The sequence below is a fragment of the Harpia harpyja genome, chromosome 7 (assembly GCF_026419915.1).
Source record: "Harpia harpyja isolate bHarHar1 chromosome 7, bHarHar1 primary haplotype, whole genome shotgun sequence".
NCBI lineage: Eukaryota > Metazoa > Chordata > Aves > Accipitriformes > Accipitridae > Harpia > Harpia harpyja.
This window is the reverse complement of record NC_068946.1, coordinates 51,856,648-51,882,466: the sequence shown is the minus strand read 5'-3', so window position 1 is coordinate 51,882,466 and position 25,819 is coordinate 51,856,648. Positions and strand designations below refer to the sequence as shown.

The following is a 25,819-nucleotide window of genomic DNA, read 5'->3' as shown; positions in this document are numbered from 1 at the left end:
AAGGCAGAGAAATAACCCACAAACCACTTGGAAAATGGGCAGATTTAGACAGTGGGTGGTTTATCAGCCTCTAGTCAGTGTGTAGATTGTGTGGATTACAGAATTCTAGGGAATGCCCTGAGATAATTGTGTGAAACCTCTTTGTTTTTAGAATAGTTGCATTATAGTGAGTACTAAGTTTGGGTGCCAGCCACATCCACTTTTCTCCCAAAATTGCAGCTTTGTTTTGACACCGGCAGACATTCCAGAATTGAAGCCCCAGGGCTCAGATGCTGATGCAGACTCCTTTTCATATGCATTTTCATTCTACTCCCAAGTAGAACTTGATGAATAACGATCAGATGGAATAAAACTGCCCAGATATTAAAATACAGATTTCTCTTTTTTGTTAGGACATACCCAGTTACTTAAAGCCAACCCTGTACCAGAACCTTTCTCTGTCCATTTGCAGGTTATTTTCTGATCCATCTGCATATAGGTTTGAATAATATCTTCAGATCAACTCCTTAAGCTGTTTTCCTCAATCCTTTTTTTACTTTCCTGGAGGAAAAAATGTTGTTGTTCATTAAAACACTATTTTTTTTGATCAGCACAATTATTGATACATGTCATACAGCTTGGGGCTGAGAAGTGTTCGAGGGTTTTTTGTTTGTTTTCATGCTGTTTCATGCTGGAAAACATTACAGTGTATATTTCTACAATATTTCTTCTGGTTGCTAGCATCATGTCTTGTGCTGATGGTATGTATTTAAGCAATAGATTCTATGAAGGACTTCAGTAGTAATGACGTATGTAATGGCCACTGTTTATCCAGCATTACGTGTCCGATTTTAAATTATTGAGCTAGAACGTATTCCCATTGATTGCTGTGAAGGTTATATGTGTATCAATAAATCAAAACAAGCTTTAAAAAGATAGAAAATCAATTGATATGAGGAATAGGAAAGACATAGATGTTGAAACCTTTCTCATAACCTTGGCTGGTTTTATCACTATAATCTAACTGTTTGAGCTTTGGTGTTTGGATTTTGGTTTTTTTTTTCCAAATCATTGCTTTGACTGAAAATGACTGATGTGCAAAAAATGGATGTCTAAGCAGAGCAACAGTACACCTCGATAATAAACTTGTGAGCAACTTTTGATAGAAATAAAATGCTGGTTTCTATTTATTAACTTGCTGAAATGCAATTTTCAAAGCAAGCGTTTTGCAATGTATGTGTCAGATTTCCAAACCCAGCTAACATAAATGATAGTGGTGTTTCCTTCCTGAGACATGCACTTACCTATATATAAAAGTTTCTAAAATTTGCAATTTAGGAATAATAAAAACATTTAGTGACATTTTGCTCTAACTAATATAATTTACAGAATTGCTACCCAAATGCCAGCAGATGAATTGCCAGCACAAATGTGCCATTACCAGGAATGGCACCAGGTGTTACTGTGGAGATGGATATGAAACAAGCCGTGATGGAAGAAGCTGCACAGGTAAACAAGAAATACGCTGTAACAGTAAGACCCAGGTATCCTAATGGTTCCCTGATGGCTGTCAGGTGCGGCGAGGCGGCAGTCGGCTGCCAGCTCCGGCCAACGGCAGGCTGGCCGGCACAGCCGCTTCCTCGCCCGTCTTCAAAGGCGTTCATCAGGGAATGAGCGTGGGTTTCTGGAGCAAGTAGGGGGAAAGAATCCCTCTCCAAAACAAGGGTCAGGACCTCCCTGCTGCTGCTTTGGTGCTCTTGTGCCTGCGCCCCAGCAGTAGGTAGTCTTAAGTTACTGGAAGGAAAGCATCTTCAGCCAGACTGGAGGAGATGGGGAGTGTTTCCCCCTGCTCAGCCACGCTTACAGCTCCTTTGTGCGAACTGCTCTCCAGACCTCACTACCAGGAGACCCTGTAAAACTTGTAGCGTTTCGCCTCATGCCCATAAAGTCACACCTAGATTAGAATTTGATAAATGAACACTACGAGATCATACAACTTAGCTGGGAATGTTATTTCGGCATAATTAATTGTAGACTGAAATGGGTGTTCTTTTCCATTTTTGAAATATATGACTTCTTAGTTCTCTATCCAGGTATTTGTTTCTTGTTTTATTTTTTCTCTTTTTATAATCATATTGAAGTTCTGTTGCCTTATGTATATGCTCACTACCAATCACTCCTCTTTCCAAGTAATAGTGCTAAGCCAGATTCTTCATAAATGTAATTTATTATAAGTTCTTTTGCTCCATGGTTGTCATGTTTTGTGATTAAAAATATATCTGAAGAAATAATTTCAACAGCAGTTTTTTAAAATGTCAATTTATTACTTAAACCCTCAACCACTGTTAAATAGCATATCTTGATTTTATGGTATTATGCCTATATACCCTAGTTGAGAAAATTGTTCTTTATATTTATTAGAGAAATATATAGTTTTTGGTGTAGTGGATGATGGTTTAATGTAGAAGTTGTGACAGTTCATTTAAGGAACTATAAGACATTGCCAGCATAAATAGGTTGAGAAGGATAATCAATTATTTCCTCTCTTGAAATGTTGCTTCATTCATCAACCGCGATAACTAGTGGTCTCTAGTATGAACAAGAACCCAAATGTCTCCCTAACATGATGTAGACATTGGACACTACTTGAAAAAATGAAGGTTTTATCTTTCAAAATTAATAGCTATTGAACTTGAAAACTCCTAGCCTTCTGTTTGGTTACTGGAGTGATTTCAACAGCCAACATCCATGATAAGGTCATGGCTTCAGAAGGGGAAAACATAAAGCATCATACCATAGTGACTTAATGACTTAAACTTTTCTCTTATAATTCTGATTCTTTGTTGAATTTCTTTTTTTTCTAATCCTTAAACAAGATCTCATTAATCTCCCTTTAGATTTGAATGAATGCAATATGTATGGAAGCTGTAGCCAGATGTGTGTAAATACAGATGGATCATACACTTGCAGCTGTGTGGAGGGTTACGTACTTCAGCCTGATAACAAATCCTGCAAGGCCAAAAATGGTAAGTTTTAACATCTTTTTACCTTAATGAAAATATTTTGTGTTTTGGTCCTATGTAGAGGATACGTATGAAAAGATAGACAGAGACAAACACAAAAGAGATGGACTTTCCTTCACTCTACTACAAAGAGCCACACAACAACCCTAGAAAAACTTTTCACGTATTATGACAATACTCCAAGGGAAATATTTGAAGTTATTATATGGTTATTATTAATTAAAGTGAAATACTCAATTCAGCCAAGAACAGTTCCCAGTTTCCCTGCTCATAAATAAATCAAAGATTTTCCTCCCACAAAAAAAATAGGCTGTTTACTCTGGGAAGACAACGGAGATAGTGAGAAGACAGAGGAAATGATTGTGAGGTAATTGTATCCTTAGGTTAAAAAAAGACATGAGATTGCTCTGTCCTTGCAATATCCCAAGAGGTGAATTTCATGATATACATATTCACACTAGGCTTTTTGTTGCTTGGTGCATGTTTTCATTAGTAATAGTGGATTGGGTATTTGAGGAAATTAGTGAATTGTGTTTAATGAAGCGATATTGTACACAGTATTTTCTTACTCAGCATATTGAATTAACAATGCTTTTATATTAAAAAAAAAACCCAAAGTTCCTTAAGCAATTATTCGATGTCCACAATGATTCAACACCCAAGTATAAAGCTGTGTTTGTTATATATTTTTTGAGTCTTCCTTTATCATCAGAAAATAGGAAGGTCTACTGGGTTTTTTGAGGCTTCCTCACATAAAGAGCATTGCTAAATATGTTCTGACTTGAGCACCAGTAAGAGTTACAGAGTTTTTTACTGCTTGTACCAAGTTTTGTATTGATCCACACAACATAGCTGAGCAATTTTTTAAAAATCAACAGCGAAGTATTGTGAGATAAGAAAGTCCATACAAAGTAAAAATATTTTAATATTCTTCCTCCACTACATGAAAATCAATAACACAATTCTAGATCAGGAAATCCTCATGGTGCCAGTACTGGACTTGAGATGAGCCTTTGAGTTTCCCTTCTTAGATCCAGCAGACTGTGTAACAACTGAGTGTTGTAGTGAGCTGCCAGTGTCTTGGTGGTCTTGATGAAATGAATCAGATTAACAGAGGAGAACTACTCCTCTGTATTTTTTAATACTTGATCATGTTTATTTTACAGTAGTTTTCACTTTTTCTGTTATTTTCAGAAAGGAATCACTACTCATTAATCAGAGAAATCACTGCAGGACAGTACAAATTAAAATCACGGTGCTGCAAAGAAATGAGTGTTGCTCATTACATTGGTTTTTTGTGTAAACACAACTTTTCTTTGAATTAATGCTGGATTAAATTATCAATATGATGAATATTTGGGTCAAATACATCATAGGCCACAGAGGTCAAAAAGATGCCAGGCACAGTAATGAAGGTGCTTTTATCACAGAGCTCTGCAAGAGCTGCAGTGACTTGTAATAGCTTATGTTGCTTCACTGGGCCCAGTTTACTGTGTGGAAAATAGAGAAGTTTCCACGTGCCAGCAGGTCACTTTCCTACACCCTTACTGTTACATTTGTAGCCTCACTGATCATACAAGCTGCTTTTCACAAGTTTCGGCCTTGTAGGATAGGGTTCGAGCAGGGACAAAAGCAAGGCTGGTGGAAAATATCTAAAATGTGTAACAGATCACAAGTTGGAAACGAGTCCACGTCATCCCATTGCGCAGGGGTAGAGGTACTATGTTGATACGTATAAGTAGGATTATTACTTCCAAGACGTATGAAGTAATCCTGCTACTTACTCAATACTGGGAGGTCTTCAGCTGGGGTAGGACATCTAGTAAGGGGCACCACACAAGGCAGCTGTGGATCAGTAGAACAGAATCCAGGAAAAAAAGGTGTCTAAGGGAAAAAAAAAGAGCACTTAGAAAAATTATCAACTTTATTTTCCTTAAAAAGCCTGAAGGAAATAAGGATGAAGAGAGCAAGCTATCCGCTTTGTCTACATTTGACAAAAGTAGTAGTCAAATAGATAAAGAAAATGAGCTAAGGAATATTCTGTTCTGTGTGTAAAAGGTATGAAAGATAAGAAGCAGCAGTAGAGGTTTAGGTTAGGTTAGGCATTATGTAAAACTTTCCACATTAATAACGGCAGATCTGCTAAGAATATGAATTGCCATCCAGGTTGAGATCCTAGATACGGCACAATATGCAACACCAAACTCTCAGCCCTTTGCCACATCTCAGTTGTCTCTGTAAATTGAGTGGGAGGTTTCTGAATACGTACAAGTAGAGAAGCGGGGGACACGGTGGAGACCCCAGGTACCGAAGGTGCCGAGCGGGTGACACGTGTTGGTGAGCGCGGGTCCGGAGGAGCCCTGCCCCAGTGCAGGGGACCGGTGCGGCGGCCACCGGAGATCCCCAGCAGCTCTTGCACAGCCTTGGAGCCCATCCCTGCGCAACCATCTTCCCGCATGTGGTACGGTACAATTAGCAAAGATGTTCACAGAAGCTACTTTTTTCTTACCCTTCAGGCAGCCAAATGCTTGGCTGTGAAGGTGGTAAGGTTTATCCCTCATTAAATTCTGCATTTTCTTCCTCAGCTCATTTAAATAACTTTGGAGCCGGAAACTTTTAGCTGCACCGTACCTTTGGGAAGGATGTTAAACTAGGTATCAAAACAGCTGGGGGCACACCATGGTTTTTTCCAGACTTTTTAACCACACTTTCTTTTATGAATAAAAAAGCAGTTAATGACTTCTTCCGAGGGGAAAATGAAACAAAACATAGCTTTGCTGAACAGAGTTTTAGAACTTCTTTGTTTACCAAGTTTGTATGCCTATATCGCAAGGCCTGCATTTGATGAAAAGAATATTTAAGGAAACAAAATTACAGAATTGGAAATCTTTAGCGGAGGTAAAAAAAATCATCTTTCTTCCAAAAGTTCCTGGTATATCTGCATAGCCTATCTAGAGAGAAATGCCATGTGATAAGAAACATTTGTCATGTAGATAAAGCAGGATGAACTGATAATGATTAAAGCAAAAAGCTTTTTCTGGTATTTAGAAAAGATTCATCACTCTTAAATTGATTCACAACACAGTTTTCTCGTAAAATCTCACAGAACTAAGTTTTGAAGCTTTAGAAATAAAGCAGCCCATTTGTGGGGTATATTGTGGATAAACATCGAAAATTAATTTCAAAATAGAATCGGACTGCATTTTAGTCAAGGCCACTAAATATTTTTCAGAGTTTTATACAATACAGGTATTGCTAAGAGCAAAGTGCTTATAATTTACAATGCATACCTCAGGAGAAGGGTTTTTAAGCTGCTTGTAAACACTGAATTCTGTTTTTTATCCTTTTCATGTCATTATAGTGGGGGAAAAAAAAAAAAATTGCTGGCATTTCTGAAGCTTTTCTTCCAGAGGAGAAGTAGGACTGTTGGCAGTGCAAAATGCCTTAGTTTCTGATTTGTTGTGACATCACTTATTGATCTGTATTTTAGACAAGATTGGGAGGGGGGAAATGCAAGTCTTTCATCTTTTGCACTACTCTATCTTAAACATAATTCAAAGGAAGATGCTTTCATTTTAGTCAAGAGGGGTGAATCATAAAACTTTCCTGGATTAGAGAGCTCTTTACTTCTTATCTTTCCTATAAAATGAAAAGAAAAAAAAAAAAACCAACCTTGTGAAAAAATAACACACATGAAGTCCAGTTATTTGAAAAGTTGCTGTCAGCTCACTGTAACTCATCCTAGATCTGTCCACTAAACTTTTAAGCTTTGTAGATTCTGCTGTTGAGAAACAGACAAGCAGTTTTTCTGAGGGAGAAGACATGATTTTTTTTTTAATCTTCTTTTTTGTTTTTCATCTGCATTATACAATACAGTAAGATGCTTTAAATATTTTTTTTGTAGGAACTTTCAATATTTTTGTATAGTTTTATCATTAAAATAATTTTACTCTTTTTTTTTTAATAAGTAATTATGAAATCAGCCTTTATCTGAGCAACGCTGAAATAAGCAGGGTACCTACCCTACTGTGAAAAAACATGATTAACTGATTCAATCCATTGAATTATTTCATGTATGGGCTGCTTGAAAAAAATAATTTCAAGCTCAGTAATCTAGTTTCTGGAGAAGTTCTGCCAGAACACAGATGTATTTTTAATGTTTAATAGTGCCTGCTGAGCAGAAGCTCTTAGCAGTGCCACGAGCCCTTACGATTCCTTTGTCTGCAGCCAGGTTTGATTACAACTGCTGCTCAGGAGGTTTGACGCTAATTCTTTTTCAGAATTCCCTTATGTCTTAGACATTAATATTAAAATACAGCCTTTCTCCGGAGTTTAGTGAGGTATTAAATCCTTGTTACAGTTGTCAATAGGTCAGTTCAAAATAGTGCAAGACAGGATATGGTTCTCTATTGCAACCTGGGACAATTGAACGACCATGCTGGCTTTGTAACTGCAAACAGCTCCTGTGTAGCTGCCCTCTCTTGAAGGCTTTATAGATTGCAGAGAGTGGAAGTGCCTTACTTAACACAAAGTATAGGAGCAAAACTAATAATAAGGGATTTTTCTCACTGCTGCTGGTTGGGAAAGGAGTGATTGAACCCAGAATTAGGCAGTGGTATTATTTTGTGGGAAGGGAGAAGCTGAGCATAGAGCTGTTAGATGAAAAAAAAAAATCCTCCAAATTAGCAGGATGCTGGTGGAAACACACATTTTGTACCAGTCTGGGAAGTCTCTGGGGTGAGTGGGTAATGGAGACAGAAGCTCTTAAGTCTGGCGCTCTTCTTCTGATGGGTAGCAGAAGTTGATAAGAAAGAGGGGAAAGAAAGATTTACGTACACCAGCCGCCTGTTGACTCCACATGGACCCACCTGGCAGATTTCAAATAAAATTGCTTAATAAGAACCACACTGTCTTCTCTTTTGGAAAAAGCAAGGCTAGGGAGCTTCACATGTGGCTTACACCGCAAGGGGTTGTTTCACAAATAAGTTCAGTCCCTTCAGTTGTTAGGTATCTTCTGAAATTTTTAAAAAGTTCTTATGCACGGGTAAGACTGATGTTTTGGTGGAAGTGAATGTGAGGCCAATGAGGAGAGTCAGTAAGTTTGGGAAGTAATGCTACAGCAGTGTTGGTTTTGCAGATGTCAGCGTGGGATTTACTGGGGAGGGAAAAAGTATGTTACAAGGTAGAATACACATTATGGAATGAGAAACAATAGGAAAAGAGTAAATGAAATCCACTTTAGAAAGAATACATCCTGATCCCTTATAGAAAAGAAGTTTTTTACATGACAAAATAAAATTTAAAAAAAAAATCATCAAACGAGCTGTTTAAATAAAAGCAGATAGTACCAAAGAACAGTATTTAATGCCTACTTCTGTGGATTTGAGTGAGACCACTAAGCACTGTATTCACTGAAGCATTTTTTTCTCTTTAATCAAACTTGCTGATGAAGTATTATTTGTCAAATCCTTTTATTTATGCAATTATTTTCTCCATTTAGACAGCTGGAATGGCTTAATAAAATTTTGAAAACTTTATTAGGTAGAATGTTGACCGAAAGTACTACTTGTCAATATGGCACTTAAACATTGATTTATTCCTTTGAATACAAGCAGATTACATTGGGGTGAGAGCTCTTGGCAACACAAATATTTTTCACATATGCTTGCAACTGCAGTGTGAGTTGCTATGTTTTAGGGTAATTTTTTTAAGTACAACATCCAAAAGTTTGCCCACTTGACAACTTTATTTAATTTAACAAATTAACAGGACGAATAGACATGTTGTAGTGCTGTTGACCATGTTGCAAAAGACAACAACAACAAAAGAAGTCTTTCACGTGAACATACTTCATTGCAAAATTAGACCACCATTGTTATTCCAGATAAACCTGAAGCAATTTTTAGGGTCACCATATCTTCCTCTCTCAGGGAATCTTCTCGGAAGGTCCTGCATCAGCTCAGTCTCGGTTGGAGTGGGACTCCAAATGCTGAACAAATTCTAATAGGAGGGGGATTTTTCAGGAAGCAGTTTCTCTATCCTCTATCTTAAACACATACATGTCTGAATGTTTTTTCCCAGCCAATTCACATAATATTTTATGTCAACAGCAGTTCTTCATTATAAATTGAAGCAAAGCGATGTTACCCACTGTTTCTAATGAAGGAGTTCTTCCCAGAAAAAAAAGGGAAAGTGCTGGCATATGGTTTTGATACAGGTGTCCCCCTGACAGTTCTGGATTAACTGGGACCTTATTTCAGTTTAAAGTACTAGTCTAGATCTAGAACAAGATGTCACTCAATGTCAGCAGTGGCACCATGTATAACAGACTCCTCATCATATTCATTTGCAGTTGGCTAAGTCAGATGCATAACTGCAAACCAGCCCTGGATGTTTGAGACAGCAATGCAATTAAAGATACACCCAGAGCAAGAACAGCTGCTTTTGTGCCCAATAGCACTCGTCCTCATGCTAAAAATAATTTGTCTCAATGAGAGTCGTTTGTTCCTCTGTGTGGATAACGTAACTTTTTAATGTTTTAAGCTGAACCGGAACATTTTGTATTTTAAGATACATATTCTTCACTATTGGGGTTTTATTGTTTCCTTCATTATTCACGCATTGCTCAAGTATTTTTATAAATTACTAGCAGGATTTCTAGGCAAAGTGATTCAGGTGAACGTGACAATACTTTTAATTTGCATGTAATATCTTAACATGAATTGCTTCTTCGTATTTTTTGTTTGTTTGTTTACTGTGACATTAATGGTAACCTAATGGAAAACTAGGCATTCTTTGTTCCCTTTTGGCTGTCAGGAAACTCCATTGCATGACGCTTTCCCCTTTATAATGCACGGTATTAGGCCCATCATCTGTATGATGTAGCGAGGTTTCACTGCATTGAGTTTTTTGTTAGGTTGGTTTTAATTTTTTTTAGCACCATCCACTCTGCAGTTTTTGTCTTATTTTACAGACTCTAATATGAAAAGTACCTTACCGTTTCATGTGTACTCGTAAGTTCTGCAAGTTTTCCTGGCCTTCATTCTTTTAGAAATGCCAGTAATCTGGATAGAAATAATTTGTATAAGTTGTATTTCATTTTATGACTTAGGCATGAAAAATGTTGCAATAATGATACTTGGAATTAAACAGAAGCTGTGGGGCTAGGGTAATTAATTTTCTTTAATGATGTGAACCATTAGAACAGCAGGATAAAATAGACTAGTAATTTGGAATATATGATAGTTACAAAAATAAAAACAAACCCAATTTATTATATCTCCTAAAACATGCAGGTAAGAACATTAAAAACTACATTAAAAGTGAGAAGATAAATATGATATACGCAGTCTCTTAACCCTTTAAATTCTCTTCACTTTGTTTTTAGAGCCTGCTGATAGACCTCCTCTTCTTCTGATTGCAAGCTCTGAAACAATTGAGGTATTATACCTTAATGGAAGCAAAATGTCTGCCCAAACTCCTGTAAAAGGATCTGCAATTTTGACGCTAGACTACAGCTACAAAGAAGACACAATTTGTTGGATTGAATCAAGAGATCTTTCAAGTCAGCTGAAGTGTACCAAGATAACAAAAGCTGGGAAGTTAACAGATGAGTGGATAATAAACATTGCTCAGTATCTTCACAGTAAGTATTTGACAGCGTTTTAACAAAACAGTAGCGTCTGTCTCGGCAAACTGTTGCAGGAGCCTTCAGAAGTATTTTGGGGCTTGCTGTTGAAAATAGTCTTAAGGCATTAAATATTGCAACTCATACTGAAGCACTTTTGTGTTTCTCACTCCTATTATATATATATTCAGTATGAGTTGCAGTATTTCTATCTATGCAAAGTTTTTAAAGATGTGCAATTTTATAGACTAAATATAATGTGTGGACATTATAAAAACAGCGCAACAGAAGAACAAATGTAAAATGCTTCATTTTCTTTGGCAAAGTAGTGCTACATAAAGCTTGAAAATGATTCCTTGCTACTGGGACAATATTAACAATGAATTAAAGAGACACCTGCTTATCACATTTGCTGTCAACTATCATAGGTATGTTAGTTCTTAAAAATAACAAAATATTTCCTGACTTACTGGAAATAAATTGCTGCCCTTTTTTGCAATTAGGAAAAAAAAATTTAAAAAGACCTAAACCCATCATACTGAATTAGTCTTTGGCATTACAGCGTTATTTCTCAATCAGCTTTTCAATTTGTGGAACACTGTTATCTTCTGAACGAGGTGTTCATCCACTTACACATTCTCATGTGAACAGACTGCAAAATAGCATGCAATAAAAAAAAAAAGCAATTTTCTTCATCTTTCACAGAAGAGCTGTCCACGGATCAGCTTATAAACCACAGCACTGAGGAGTGCAATGGCGGTGTTAATAACAGCCTTCTAAAAACTCAAGACTGGAACTTAAGATTGTACCTAAGATTTTGAAAAATCCTTTTCAGGAGAGATGGGCTTCAAAGAATAGCTCTGAAGGGATCTCAAACTCTCTGACCATCCAGTTCAGGAATATTCAAATCACAAATTTGATTATAAATCTTAGAAGTGCATGTCAAAGTGAAGAATTCTTCTTAGAGATTGTGCCTTAGACTATCCAGATAGCTTTTGTAAGATGTGGTCATTTCTGCAGAGTAAGGGCAGGTTGTTTAACCTATTTTCCTAATTATATATTTACTAGAATAGAAAATTAAATTTAAAAACAAACAAACAAACAAACAAAAATAGGGTTTGGGGTTTGGTTTTTTTGTTCACCATTCATTGCGACTATTTTACTTTTAGAGGACTCTCTTATCCTAGATGTAATGTATAGGTGTATTTTTTTTTTGTCTTCTTCCAATTTTATTCAGGTTTTTTTTCATTTATTGTTGTATTTTAGAGGGCTTTTCATACTTCAGATATCTAAGAGCCCTAAAAAACTTGGTGGTAGTATTTGATTGTGCTTTTTTAATTCACTCTGTTATTGATATTTTATTTTCTTTTCCTTTTAGTAAGAACAATCAGATTAACTACAGTCCTTAGCAAAATTTGTTTTGTATTGAACTGTATGTGTGTCAGTTCTGTCACTTATCTTCATCATCAGAGTGGACCTTAGCACTATGTTTTGTAGTTCTCCACCAGTTCTCTCCTGCATTCGTGTCTCTCTCTTCTCTGCATGTGAAGAGAATTGCTAATCTCTGTGGTGTTCAGATCTGCATTAGTGCATCTGTTTGCTAAATGAAGGCTATATGATGGGTTTGAAATGAATACAGTGCCTGGAATTAATGAGCTAATCATTTTTCATAGTACTAGTACAGATCAGCCTGTGGTCTCTAATATTTTTCTGAAACTTCACTGTAATTGTTCAGGCCTGTTTAAATGAAAAATAGAAATTCCCATGGACGTGAATCGACTGCAGAGGCTTGTTCCAAATCCTTGTTTAATTTTGATTTGGGAAATAGTTCTTGGAGACTTAGCGAAACATTGCTTGGGGTCAGGCTTGGCGATCTGACTGACAAAAGCAGATTTAACTGTGGTGGTGGTTTTTCCCAGGCACACACCTCCACAGACGCTCTTCTGTGGTTGCTGCAGCGGAGCAGCGTCAATCCCCATGGTCTGGGCATGCCTCCTCAGAGGCACAAGTAGTGTGAAAGCTGCTTTTGTCCCGCTCCTGCTCCCGGCCCGGCGGTGAACGGTCTCCACAGACTGCTTCACTGGGGCGTCCGAGGCATGAGACAGCACGGACAACACGCTGCTCTTTATGGGAATAATAACTTCCAAAGGTTCAATCAGAACTCAGCTGTTGCAGATTTGTTGGTTTTTTTTTTCCCCCAGTACTCAATGCAGAAATTATCCACCTGATTAATATCTTCTCTTCCAGACGTATACCTGGAGTTTTGCCTGCAAGGACATGGCAGGAGTCTCATGTTACTGTATCTATTATATATGCCTCCACACATGTATAGGTCATTTTGTGGCTACTGTGAAATTGAGTTTTAATTTTAAATTCTTCCTTTTCTTCCCTCCACCTTCTGTTACCCATCAGATGACTTCTGCTATTTCTTTTCATCGTACAGCACTACATCTAATGAGGCAAATTAATTCATTTTAACTCCTTGTCAAGAATTTCAGCCTGAGCATTTTCAAGTGTAATTGTGTTCTCTGGCAGCTCAAGCCAAATAAATGCTCATGCCCATGGAGTTATTCACATAAAAATGGAAGGTCCGTTCTTCATAGGAAACTTTTTTTGTCTTTATGTGTAATCGGAAAGAGGATATTCCTAAAAGTATTAGAAAAAAAAAAAGAAAAAGTGTTCTTAGCAGTGTTTGTGGAATTTTGATTTTTTTTTTTTATCCCAGTCTTCTAATCTGTTCTTTTTATTAGTGGAAGAAAACATCTTATCTGCATATGACACAAAAAGTGGTAGAAAAGTCAGTTATACAAAGTGATTGGGACTGCTTGAAGTGGACTTATTCAATGTGTTTGTTGTAGTGAAGGCAAGTAAGTCTTGTAGTTAGGAATAAAGAATGTAGATCATATTTTAAGACGAAAGACGACATTTAGGAAAGCAGGGACTATGAAAATGACTTTGTTTTCATGATAGGTCATATAGTACCAGCTCCAGGTAGTAAGCATAAGCTTTGGATTCACAGAAGAAAAGAAATTAGGGTCCTTTGGTATCTAGCATTCTCCCTCAAAAGACAGTCCAATATGACTTCATTTTGGGGTGTATGTGTCCCAGATGGATACAGCCGGATTCCTTTGAAGAGCAGCGTTAACTTGGTCTGCATCTGTACCTTATTCTGCATAAGGGTACAGAAGGCAGAGAGGCTGATTCCACACTCGGGTGTTGCTTGCTGCGGGGGGAACGGGATGCAACTCCAGTGATGACATTCCCTGTGCTTAGTTATTAAGCTAGTTTCAGGCTTGTAAGATTTATTATATCATGGATAGGTTTTCTTTGATAGTTTTAGCCTTTTAAATAACGATAGGTTTCTGTAGGCATGGTAACATCAGCACAGGCATTCTTGTCTTAGTCAAGGCTAGGCATTGGCATGTTGTTTCATCTTTGCCTTTTTAAGACCTAGAAGTTTTTGGAAGAGAAGCTGGAAAATTTCCTCTTGGAAAGATTCATGCAGAAAGTGTCGGAGCCAAATAGGTTTTCAGGGAAGATTCTCCTGTAAGGGAGGCTTGTGCAACCCCTGCCCATAATAACGGACATGCTCCTTGACACTTTACACTAGCTCACAGTCCACTTCCAGTTAGTACAGGAAAACTTTCAGGAACAATCATTTATGTTAAGTGCTACTTCTAGGACCAAACGAGCAAAAATTCTTTTGAATGGTATGAATGTGGAAAATCTCTCACAGTTTTCTGCCCTTTCAAATCCATGATGTGCAATCTTATACTAATGCTTTTGTGTGTTGGAGTGGGCAGGTGGCAAGAGCAGCATCTTCTGGATGACAGAATCTTCTTCTTCTTCATTTTAATAGGCATTTTGCGTCTTCATCATTACAAGTACCAAGGACCTTACATGCTCTCCAAACAAGCACCAGGGAGCACAGCCTGGGTTTTAGCCACTATTTTTCTGCAGAATATAACAAAATCTCTTCTGGGATGATGTTTCAAAGCATGATATTTTCTGCTTGGCTGGTATTTGATTCAGGTTTTCTTGGCATTCAGTTATCACGATACACCAGTATAAATCCTGGAATGCTTTTGTTTAGGTTTGCCATCTTGTGGTGCTTTATACCTCCAGACAGTCGATCCCACCTCACCTTGGAAGGCACACAGGCTTTTCTGTTGGCAGATGTGCCTGTGCAGGACCGATCTGGATGAAAAGAAACCTCTTGCTTCCTCCGTACTAATTCCGTTTTAATCTCGCTGCCTTCCCCAGCCTGCCCTACCACAGCACAGCGGAAGAGTCACTCCAAGGTTGGAAACAGGTGATGGGCATGGAGGGTTGGTAGTCTCTGGTGGGGAGAAGTATTCATCTCTCTGCTCGTGGAACCCAGCACCTTCTCTTTGCCCTCACAAGCGCAAACCAAAGCTGACTTTTTGGCTTTCCCACTTTTTGGATATGGTTGTTGTGAACGTGATCAGACAGGGAGCCCAGAGTATTTTACCAGGATCCAACAGTGTCTGTTTGGTTATATTCCTGTTTTCTTCCCTGGTTTTGGTCCCCCTAATTGCCTCCCCATCCCCTGACCCAAAAACTTCCTAGTAGTGATTATCCACAACTACTAGTGCTATGTTCAGAATAGCTATAGTCATTTAGCTTGGCATTGATAAGTCTCAATCATTGAAGGAAACACTAAGCACTAGAGACAGTGCTTCTGTCAGCAACCTTCCTGTGAAGTTCCTGTGAATATTCATGAGAAATCAAAGCAAAGTTTGGCTTACTCAGGAGAACAACTGTGAAGATCTAGGGGGAGGTGTTTATTCCTACATACGCTCTGCCCCGAGCTTGTCTCCAGGCAGGCATTATAGGCTGTCAATATAGTTGTAGAATGTGATTTTTCTTTTTCTTCTGTGATAGACAGCCCATGCTTGCAGACCTCCTAGAAGATGAACAGAAATGAGAAGCCTTCATGACAAAGGTCATTTACACCTCACATGGCACTATAGTAGTGTTCAGAGCACCTGATACAGTAATGAGAGCTAGAATGGGATGTGAGAAGAGGATCCTAAAGAAATATCACAGCATACTTGTCCTGTATATGGTGCCCACTTGGCACTCCTAGAGCCCTAGCTGGTCTTGCATTGCTGTTCTTGCATTTCTGGCAAGACTGGACAAATGCTGTTTCTGGCATAGTGACCCTTCTGACTTTGTCCAAAGGTAGGGGTTTTTTTGCTTTTTTTTGTAGTGTCGGTATCTCATTCTTAAGTGCTCTACACAGAGCCATCATTAAATATAGAAAACTAGGATACTTTTCTCATGAATTTCATGTTTATTCAGCTTGAATTTCCCATCTCCTTTTACTGTTCAGTCACTCAGCCTCCGGAGGTCCTGCAGTTCTTCAAAACTGACCCTCCTCTTTACTATTCTGGAAACCTTATTTTCATTATTGGACTTTATCACCTTGTTATTCATGTCATCTTCCAGGTAACTTGGGAACGTTATCCCACACAGGTTCCAGCACAGATCACTGCTGTGGAACTTGGTGATGCTTAACAGGGAACCAGCTTTGGCCTCCATCTTAGGTAGTTACATGGGTCCATCACTGTCATATGTGGAAGACTACATCTTTTCTGAGTCTGTCCTCATGTCTTCCTGAGTATCTCTTGTGATTTTCATATGTTTCCATGTTTCCATTTTGTTTTAATTTCCATGTGCTTTTAGCTATTCCCCTTCAGAGCAGCCACAAGTCCAAATCTTTAGTTGGATGTCCTTCATATTCCATGGCCTGATATAGTAAATGCTTTCTTTGCATGATCTTTGCATCTGTCCATACATTTATTCCTCATTCTGGTGTACCCGGACTTACAGAACTTGTGATTCAATATTTGATACAGCCTTGATGAGGTGCTCTCTTGTTGCAGTATGGACTTTTATTTAGCGCAGGAAACAATGCTATCTGGTCATTGTCCTTTTATGTACAGTTTTTCTGCCCCCCTCTAATGACAAGACTCCTTTGGAGACTTAGGCCTGTACAGAAACTTGCTTTTATCAGTGTGCTTCTATCTTCAGCTCCCGGCTAGTCTTTTCTGATTATTGGTTATACATAGTCTTTTTGATGATCAGCAGGTTTACTAGAAGAGTAAGGGTAATTCATATCTTTTCATTCAGCCTTTCTGTTACAACAACCACTATCAGTTGGATCTCATCCTTTGACCATAGTAGGTATTGCAAATCCATTATCTTTTTTATGAACAGTATTCATATATTCGGGTGTATATCTCAATGCTTGATGGTGTTTGCACAAAAGTTAAGATATAAACTGTATAACAGAGATCCTAAAAGGGCCTTGCATATATTAGGAGCTTCTAAATTTTAGCTGTGAAGGATCTGTCTGCTTTTGGTGCACCTTTTGGATACAGTCCATTCAACTTGACTTGAGGATTATGCTACCGGCTTGAATAGTGTCCCTGTAACATTGCATTATGTCATTTTGAGGCACAAGCTTCCATGGCAGATGCTCTGAATTGGTGACATTTCCCTCCACGTTAGGTTACCTGCACTTAATCCTTTTTGACACAAGAGCTATTTATTAACTGCTTGTTAATTGCCAAGAGTGGAATTGTTCAGTCATTCAAAGATACAATACTACTATTTCTTCAAGCTTTGCTACTTACCCAGCTTCCACAATTGATCTTTCACTGACATCAGTCAAAACCCTGCTTCTGTTCTTAGCAAAGCTGGTGTGCTGCCTATTTTCTTTTTACATACTTTGCAGTAGTCATGCCCTGGACAGTTTAATTCTCAGACTGAGTACAGAAAATAAAATGTCTTATCTCAATGGCGTTTCTCTGTGCAAATTTTTGATTGCTTTCCCCCCCAACAGCCCCCTCCTCTGAACTCCTAGGCTCTGCCTGGGACAGTCTCCTGAATGCTGTCTCTGCAGAGCCTACATCTCTTCATGTCCTTATTTTCACCGCAGCATTGTCAGATTCCCTTTTCCCTGATTTGTCAGCTTCCTAGCTGACCATTTTTGGACTTCCATCTTAATTAGCTTCACTATTGTCCTAACAGTGGGACATAACTGTATCGTTTGTGCCTTCCTTACATCCCAAACTCTCCTTGATAGAAAAGCTCTTGCACCAGGGAGCAAATCCAAGAGCAAGCAAGCCACCTCCCACAGTAGCAGAAGGATTTTGTAATTAAAAAATGGACACTTTTTGTCATAGTATCAGTAACCACGTAAATTTATCTTTATCAGGCATGATACCGAGGGACTCTCCAGTATTATTATACTGCTCATAAAACACTAACATTTGTATTTTGCTAACAAGGTTTTGAGGATAGAATAAAATAAGTGTGGGGACTATAAAGATCTAATGTATAGATAACTAGGTTGCCGCAAATATAAAATGCACAATTTTGTAGTGAATGTTTTACAAATGCATTTACATCCCCAGATACAAGAATAATGAAATACCAGTTAAAAAAAAAAAAACAAAACCCATGAGTAATCTTTTTCTGAAATGTGGAATAAATAATGCATGTTCTATGGGATTAGACGCACATTTTCCCATAAGCCTTTGACATCCACATGCACCATGTTGGCTTCATTTTGGTTTTTACTTGGTAGCCACTGGAACTATTCTTTGTCGTATGATTTTCACAAAACCAGAACTTGTTCTGCTTCTGTAAATCCATTGTGGACTTCAATAATGGGCAAACGTCCAGGGAGACACAGACATTTTCATAGCACAGCCTTCTCGGAGATCAGGAAAGATGATCCCTCCTTCCTCTGATTCCAGCACTGGTTCAGTAGGCTTTTTTGCTGTCTGCTGAAACCAGAAATTCTTTTTTTTTTGTAACATGCTGCAAGTGAAACAAGAACAGAATGTTCTTGCCTTTTACAACCAAAACTTCTACCCCTTTTTGATCCCATGCAGGATCTAAGCAACTGTCTAGCTACAGCAATTGTTAAAAGTCCTCTATTGTTTATGCTACAGCTTTCAGGCTCTTGAGATGTCCTCAGTATTCACAGAAGCTTGTCTTCTGCCTTTCTTCTAAGAAAGAAGTATATAGGAGATATACAGGAGATGTATAGTTGTAACCTGCCCATTTCAGTAAGGTTTGTTATGAATGTGAGGCTTCAAGTGCACACTCTTAGAAACTTTCTTCAATGGCGCTAAAATATCTGATTAATATTTTAGTATTTGATACCATCAACTAATTATATATGCATGAACTTTTTTCATTTTCCACTGGAACTTTATTATTTTATTTATAAATTTCACATTTTTCATGATGTAGCTAGTGATTTTCTTCTTAAGTGGAGATATTTGTAAATTCATGTCACATACAATGCTAATCAAGTTTGCTTCAATTAGACTAATTGACAGCAAATTTGCCACGTACTTCCAGATATTAATTTATTAATGCAATTTTTTCATTCAGACATCATCAAAAAAACCCCACTAAAGTTAACTGAAGAAGTCGAGAAACCTTTCTTTTTACATAATGCACTTTGGATCATGTGATTAAAATTAGTTCCTCTGCCTCCTAAAGACTTTTCTCTGAGACACAAATCATAGAACGCAAGTTGCACCAACATTGTAAAAATATTAAAAAAGAAAAGTCTGTGGCTTCTTCAAAACTACTTTTGTCTTTATAGGAAAGAAGGGGATATAAGAAAAACTATCTAACCCAAAATACTGTTTGTTTACACCCAACATCATAAGTGGTACCATATTTTGATATCAAAAATGAAGCACTTGAGCAATTACAGACCAAAGTCCAGCCCAGATAGAGATTTATCCAGTAGCTAAAACCAAAAGGAAACAGTATGTTTTCAGCAAAGAGCCTGAGAAGTTTTAGGAATGCACTGTGCTGTACCTGCTACATACAGAACTGAGTCTAGAGGACATCAGTGAAGTGGCCAATAGGCAACTGGCACAACCCCTGTTAGTATTTGCCCAGACTTAATCACATGTACCGTGACTTTGCCCTTTGATATCAGGTGCATAGCAATACAAAAAAACTGCCTGCTGTATGTTTTGGGGGAAGGAACAGGAAGAAAAAAAATCTGCTTACATATCTTATGCAATGAAAAGAGTATTAGAATAAAAACACAAGTATTGCAAGTTGTGATCTAGCTCGTGGCGTCTACTAATTGTTGTGTTTTGCAAGTATATTTTGATCTAATGCTTCGTACTGCTACAGGGAAAAGGGTAAATAAAGTTCATGCTTTTCATAAATGAATAGAAATTGCATCAATCCAAATAAATCTGAAATCAGAAGCTATGTATCTGATAAAAACAGTTGCAGCATCTTTGTCACTGGTTTTTAAGAAATTCTATAAGCTAGACCACTTTAGGCTCTGGGCTAGTCTGCTTTCCATACTCACTATAGCCTGGGTATTTCTGAGCTGTACTGTAGTCTGTGATGGAGACACCCCAAAGACTTTGTATGCGTCAGAATAAAATAAAGGGCTTGCTCTTTACTTAGTACTTTATCAGGAGCCCTTACAGAAAGGGGAATTGCATGTTTGCAAAAGTTGATAAAACTGTGATTATTATTTACACTGTGGTGGACATGACAAATTAAAACCACCATCTGATTTGGGGGTTTAATATATGATTGTTTTTTTCAGGTTTTAACTGCTTTGAATGGCAGAAGCAATGACTAGCTGAAAAAGTATTATCTCCAGTTCATAGAAATATTTTTGTCTTCTCAATCCACAAGATTTACATTGTGGATTTCTACTTAGAATTAAGCAAATTTGATTTAAAACTTTCTTTTGACTTCAGCTTTGGAGTGGAACTTGAAATGCTGAAAACCTTATGGATCATATCAGCATTATGAAATAAATAAAATGGAAGAAGAAATCCTATCCTTCTCACTATTTGTCAGTTAAGTTGAATAAAATAAAATCTTGCTTTTGCTTTAAAATTTTTAACAGTGGTTTTAGTTAAGCACTCATTCTGAAATTGAAAAATTACACGTAACAAAACTTTTAAGCAGAGTAAATCATTTTTGCTAAAGTCAGGCTTAAGCTATATAAATTTCTTAGTTTTGGAAAAAAGTGTTTTAATCATTGTAAGTAATTAAATGAGAAGAGAAGGACAGAATATGCGAAAGGGTTGGTCTGTTTGCGCAAAGCTGAAGCCCTGCATTTTATCAACATGTCACAGAACAGCTGCAGTTTGATGTGTTGGGTTAGGCATTTACCATGACAGTTCTCGAGCTGATGATAAAGTTTGGATAGTCTTTGCATGTGTAATTGCGTAAAATCTCTGTCACACTATATAAGCAAAAATAATGAGCTGATTGAGGAGTGTGTGGGGATACCTGCCACAGTTTGCAGTTCCAGACACTCTTGCTCTTTTTGGCATTTTTGGACTTGCTTGCATGTCGTTTCTTGCTATTTCACTTAAGCATATGATTCAATTTTTTAATATGGGGGAGTATTTTTCTATTTATCTATAAGGAGCTAAGTATAATGGGTTTAAAAAGATCAGTACTGTTTCTCTTCTAGTTATGAATACACTGAAAATACGTATTTTCATTTTGAGACTCTTCGGAGGATATAGTGGTTAGTCATTGAGTCTATTCAACTGGTTGCAAAATTCAGATTTGTTTTACATAGTCATAACCACTGCATTAGCTTCAGAAATGAACCCATTGGGAAAAGGCACCTCAAGTAAGATGAAGTAGTGGGAAAACATATTTTATAACAGTCTGTGAATGCACTGAAATCCATGTTCTGTATCTTTCAAAATAATTGGTCACAGTTTGAGTTTTGGGTTTTTTTCCTTTTGCAAACATATACTTGGACAGACAATTATTCTTTCATAAAGTAGACTGAGCAAAAAAAAAAAAAAATATTTGAAGATAGCTGCCCTGAAAAGAATTAAAATACACTTCTGCATGAACTGTCAAGTTGTCTGGAGAGCCTCGTGCAGGCAGAGCCAACTGCTGGAAGGGTGCTGGGTAAGGCGAAGGCAGAGCCTGGGCAGCACTCGGTGCCGTGCTTCTGCTCCGCTCTTAACGACAGAGAGCATTAACACCATGTATCTTGCTGCCTGCGGGATCACTCATCGCAGAAGTAATTTAACATTAGGGTAGGCAGAAGATATTACTACAAGGAAGACAAGAGCATACCCTGCAGAGGGGACCTGGAGGAGGATGCAATGCATATTCATGTCTCTCCTCTGTGTTTCTTTGCAAGTGTTAGGACAAATTCATTTTACCGTTTACATGAAAGGAGGAGTGATTTAGGAAGAAAGGCAATATGCTGATAGTCAGGAGACCACTGTTTTTCCCGAGACTTACAGGATGACATTTAGCAAGTAATCTTGTCTTTTCCCCTCTAAATGTAAAATGAGAATAACGGTATTTCCATATGGCATAGGGATGCTGTGAGGTTTAAAAACTGAAATGCTAAAATGATAGGGGATACACAAGGTAGAAGTAGTTAGCACAAAGTACACAATACTTCTGTGGTTGAGAAGAGGGGGGATTATGGCCTCATATCTTTCTGAAGTGGCTAGTTTTGTAAAGGGCTGGAAGCTTTCTGAAAGCAAAGTTCAAGTTCTGCAAATATAAGAGCATTGAGTTTGAGCCATATTACTGGAAGCAGCAGCTATCTGACTGGTTTATGACACTTTTTAATGGAATCTACGGTGGTATTCCATTTTAAGGTAATGCTCAGGTAGACCAATATTTGGATCCCACCACTATGGTGATGATGATAGAAATTAAAAAAAAAAAAAAGCAGTGTCCTGACGTCTGCTTGAAAATGGATAGAAAAATAATTCATGCATAACTCTAAACCCATGGGTTTTTTTTTTATTATTATTTCTTGCATTACTGGAAATAAGTTAGCAAGAAAAAAAACCTTACTTTTTTTTTAAGTGCATCAACAATGCCTTTATTTTAAGTCTGGGCAATTGCCTGCTTTGTTGGTCAGGTCACATATAATAAATAACAGTCCTCTGCTCAAAGGTTACTATTCTGATATTGAAAAGATGTAATAAACATATGAAAAAAAGAAAAGGACAGATAGGAAGAAAGGGAGGGTGAGGTAATGATTACATGAGTATGCATTTGTTTTAGTCAGTTGGCAGTCAGCATTCACAGACATGAAGGGTTTCATTTGTTTGTTTTGCTCAGACTATAATATGAGGGAAGTGACATTAGTGGGGGCTGTACAGTGGGTTTGAGTGTTTTGCAGAAGTACAAGTGTGCTGATAGCATCAGGTGGTGACAGTGATTCCTCTGTTAGAGGGAGGGGAAAAAGGTGGAGAAAACAGCTTAATGTCCTTTAACAGAAGCAGCAATTTCTTTTGCTTTCCTTAGCAACCCTACAAAAAGAGGCTATCTCATCTAGTAAAATACATGATACGGTTTTGTTTCAGAGATATTATGTGGAACAATAAGGTATATGTTTGCTAACTGTGCAGGTTATAGTTTTTATAATTGAAGACATTTTTAAATTTTCTAGTATCCTCTAAGTTGTAATTCTCAAGCTGGCTTTAAATTGGACTCGGTATGCAGGTTTCAATTACATTATAAACAAGTTCTGTAATAAAATTTATTTTAGCAATAAAATTTTTTGGAAAGTGTAATGTCTTCTCCTTTTCCCCTAATATGTTTGAGATGAAGATAAAGACTTTTGTGCCCATTATGAATATATCTATATATCAGAATGAAATATTCTATGGTCAGTATTACCTTCTGATTAAAACTGAATGTAATAATGCCCTTTGGGGGAAAGAAACAGATTGATTTGTAGCACTAGGTCATGTCATGTACTGCATATTCATATTGTCTAGACCGTAAATTGCTAATAGCAGATATAGTGGGCTCAAAATGAAATTATCCTACAAAATTATGACCTGCATTTTACCTGCAAGAAACTACAGCATACTCCAGATCCTGTGAACCAGTGTTGTCTGACAAATGCTACCTTCTACAAAAAGCGTGCAATAAGAGTTTCCTTTGTTCCCTAACCCTTTTTTTAAGAGCCGACGAAGATAATTTACTTATACATTATCCCCCCAAAAGCGTTCCTTAAAGCACCATTGCCTACCTCTGGTATTAAACTGTTCCAACTTTCTCGGGAAGTCATTTTCCTTAAAGACTTTGTATTGCAAAAGTAACTCCATATTTTACTGGCATATCTTTAAAATTGTAATAATCCACTACTTAGCGTCTTTATGGGAAAATGTTTAAGTAACCTTATTTTTGTGTGACGATGGTTTATGAAGTTCATAATATGTGCAGCAGGCAGTCCTAGGAAGGTGGAAGGTTGTACACTTTTGCCTTTGATGGAAGGTGGTTAAATGAGGCAAGCGTTACAGCCTAATGTAGCCGCGTCGTTTTTCCCGCAGCAGTTCTCTTAGTCCACATGCTTGATGGGATGCCTATTGCGGCTGAATTATGCTTTAATTTTAACAGTGGATGACTTAACTGCTTTGAAGTAAATAACTGGGTTTGATTTACAGTCTCAGCAGATTTATAAGAAGCTTTTGAATGTGCAGTTAAAAAAAAAAAAAAGAGACTGTTATAGCTATGTACCTCTATAAATCTGTCTTTATTGTTCAGCATGTATGCAGGCTACTGGGACCCCATTACAAGTTTACAATCACTGGGCAATGTGTTTGAAACTCAGTAATGCAGAAATTAGAAACGTTATGTTTTTCAATTATTCTTACTTGTTTCTGACATGAGATTGATGTCAGAAAATTCACTCCTTAGAAAAATCTTAACACTCAGGATTAAAAGATAGGGCCATTCATAAGGCCCTTATTTCATTGATTCACACTTTTTCCTTACTCCTTTAATCTGTTGGCATCACAGCCAACTCTGTGACTCAAGACCCAGTAATAGAAAATTTCACTCATTTTACTCACTCCAGAAACTTGATGCATTGTGTGGTAGAATCATTCTATAACATGAGTAAAAGAAGAAATACGCTAAAAAATTTAGGACCAGATTTTGCTACCCTGCTTTAAAATTCCTGGCAAAGGCACAGACCCAAGCACACCTGGGGTCCGCCATCATCACATTTCCTCTGAATGCTCTGTAAACAGAGGGATTTGTTAGAAGAGGAAGGTGTGATTTTTTGTTGTTATTGTTCTGTAGATCCCAGGGTTCCCAATGGGAGGAAGAAGATTATTGTTAAACCCGCGTTTCTCTCTCAGTACCTGCTCAATGTTCAACCTCAGCCAATGTACTATGGCGTGCCTGTCTTAATAACACTCCGTTGCCTGGCTTCCATCAGTAGTAACGTGCCTCATAGCGGCCTAAGAAACTAAGCCGTAGAAAAACCGAAAAGTCTAACTTTTGTAGAAATAGCAAAAGTGTGCAACGGGACTGTTGCAAGGCAAGGTGAAGGTAGAACAGGGCCACCAGGTGGGCTAAGACTGTATTTTGAGCTGAGCAGCAAACTTGCGTAGCTATCTGCTGTACTGCTTAAGAGGCCCCAAAACTGGCTTCTGCGACCGGATCGTGTCATCGGTGCTCAGACAGCAATTCATGGATGTGAGGACTGGCAGGGATCTTGTAGGCCAGACTGTGTCACGGTCTTCATGGAGTCTTTTGGAAGGTATGGAACTGCTAATTTTAAAACCTCCTAAATCATGTGAAATGTCAGGTGTTGGATCTTCTCTTCTTGATAAGTAGGCTGCATCCAGTAGAGGGATAAAAGTCTGATTTTAAACAGAAAGAAAAATGCCCATATGGAATAAATGCCTAAATGTGTTCTTTTCTATACCTAGTTGGAAGCTGAATCCTTGAATCTCTAAGTGACTGGATAGACTACATCTCTGAGAGACTAGGTGTCTTCGTGAGCTATCAGGATGCTTTCATTAAGTATTCATAATATTTAGATTAGGCTCATATTTTTGAAAACTCTTCAGCTTGGGGAAACTGCCAGTGTCTAAATGTTCACATTTATAGGTTTTTAAAGCAGTATCTTCTAATATCCTGTAGGGTTGGAAGAATACCAACTGTATTTTCGACCGTAACCCAATTTATTGAAATATAAATTATGTTACTCAGCAAACAAGAGGGAAAAGTTTCTTTTCTTTTGAGGAACTTGAAGTCTGGATGCTTTAAAGTGCTTATTTAAATTTAGTATGTTCTAGGTTTTGCATTATACTCTTTACAAACAGTATCTGAGAAGGCTGATTTAATTCAAAGGAAT

The 25,819-nt window shown here is 37.7% G+C and overlaps 1 protein-coding gene across 5 annotated transcripts in view; it reads left to right on the top strand.

Moving 5' to 3' along the window:
* The window catches only part of LRP1B (LDL receptor related protein 1B), a 761,175-nt gene that overhangs the window by 380,639 nt on the left and 354,717 nt on the right, over nt 1-25,819 (top strand). For all 5 annotated transcript variants that reach the window (XM_052792801.1, XM_052792800.1, XM_052792798.1 and 2 more), the window contains 3 exons: nt 1,369-1,488; nt 2,877-3,005; nt 10,390-10,647. In XM_052792801.1, coding sequence (XP_052648761.1) covers nt 1,369-1,488; nt 2,877-3,005; nt 10,390-10,647 — 507 coding nt within the window. The remainder of the gene's footprint in view (nt 1-1,368; nt 1,489-2,876; nt 3,006-10,389; nt 10,648-25,819) is intronic.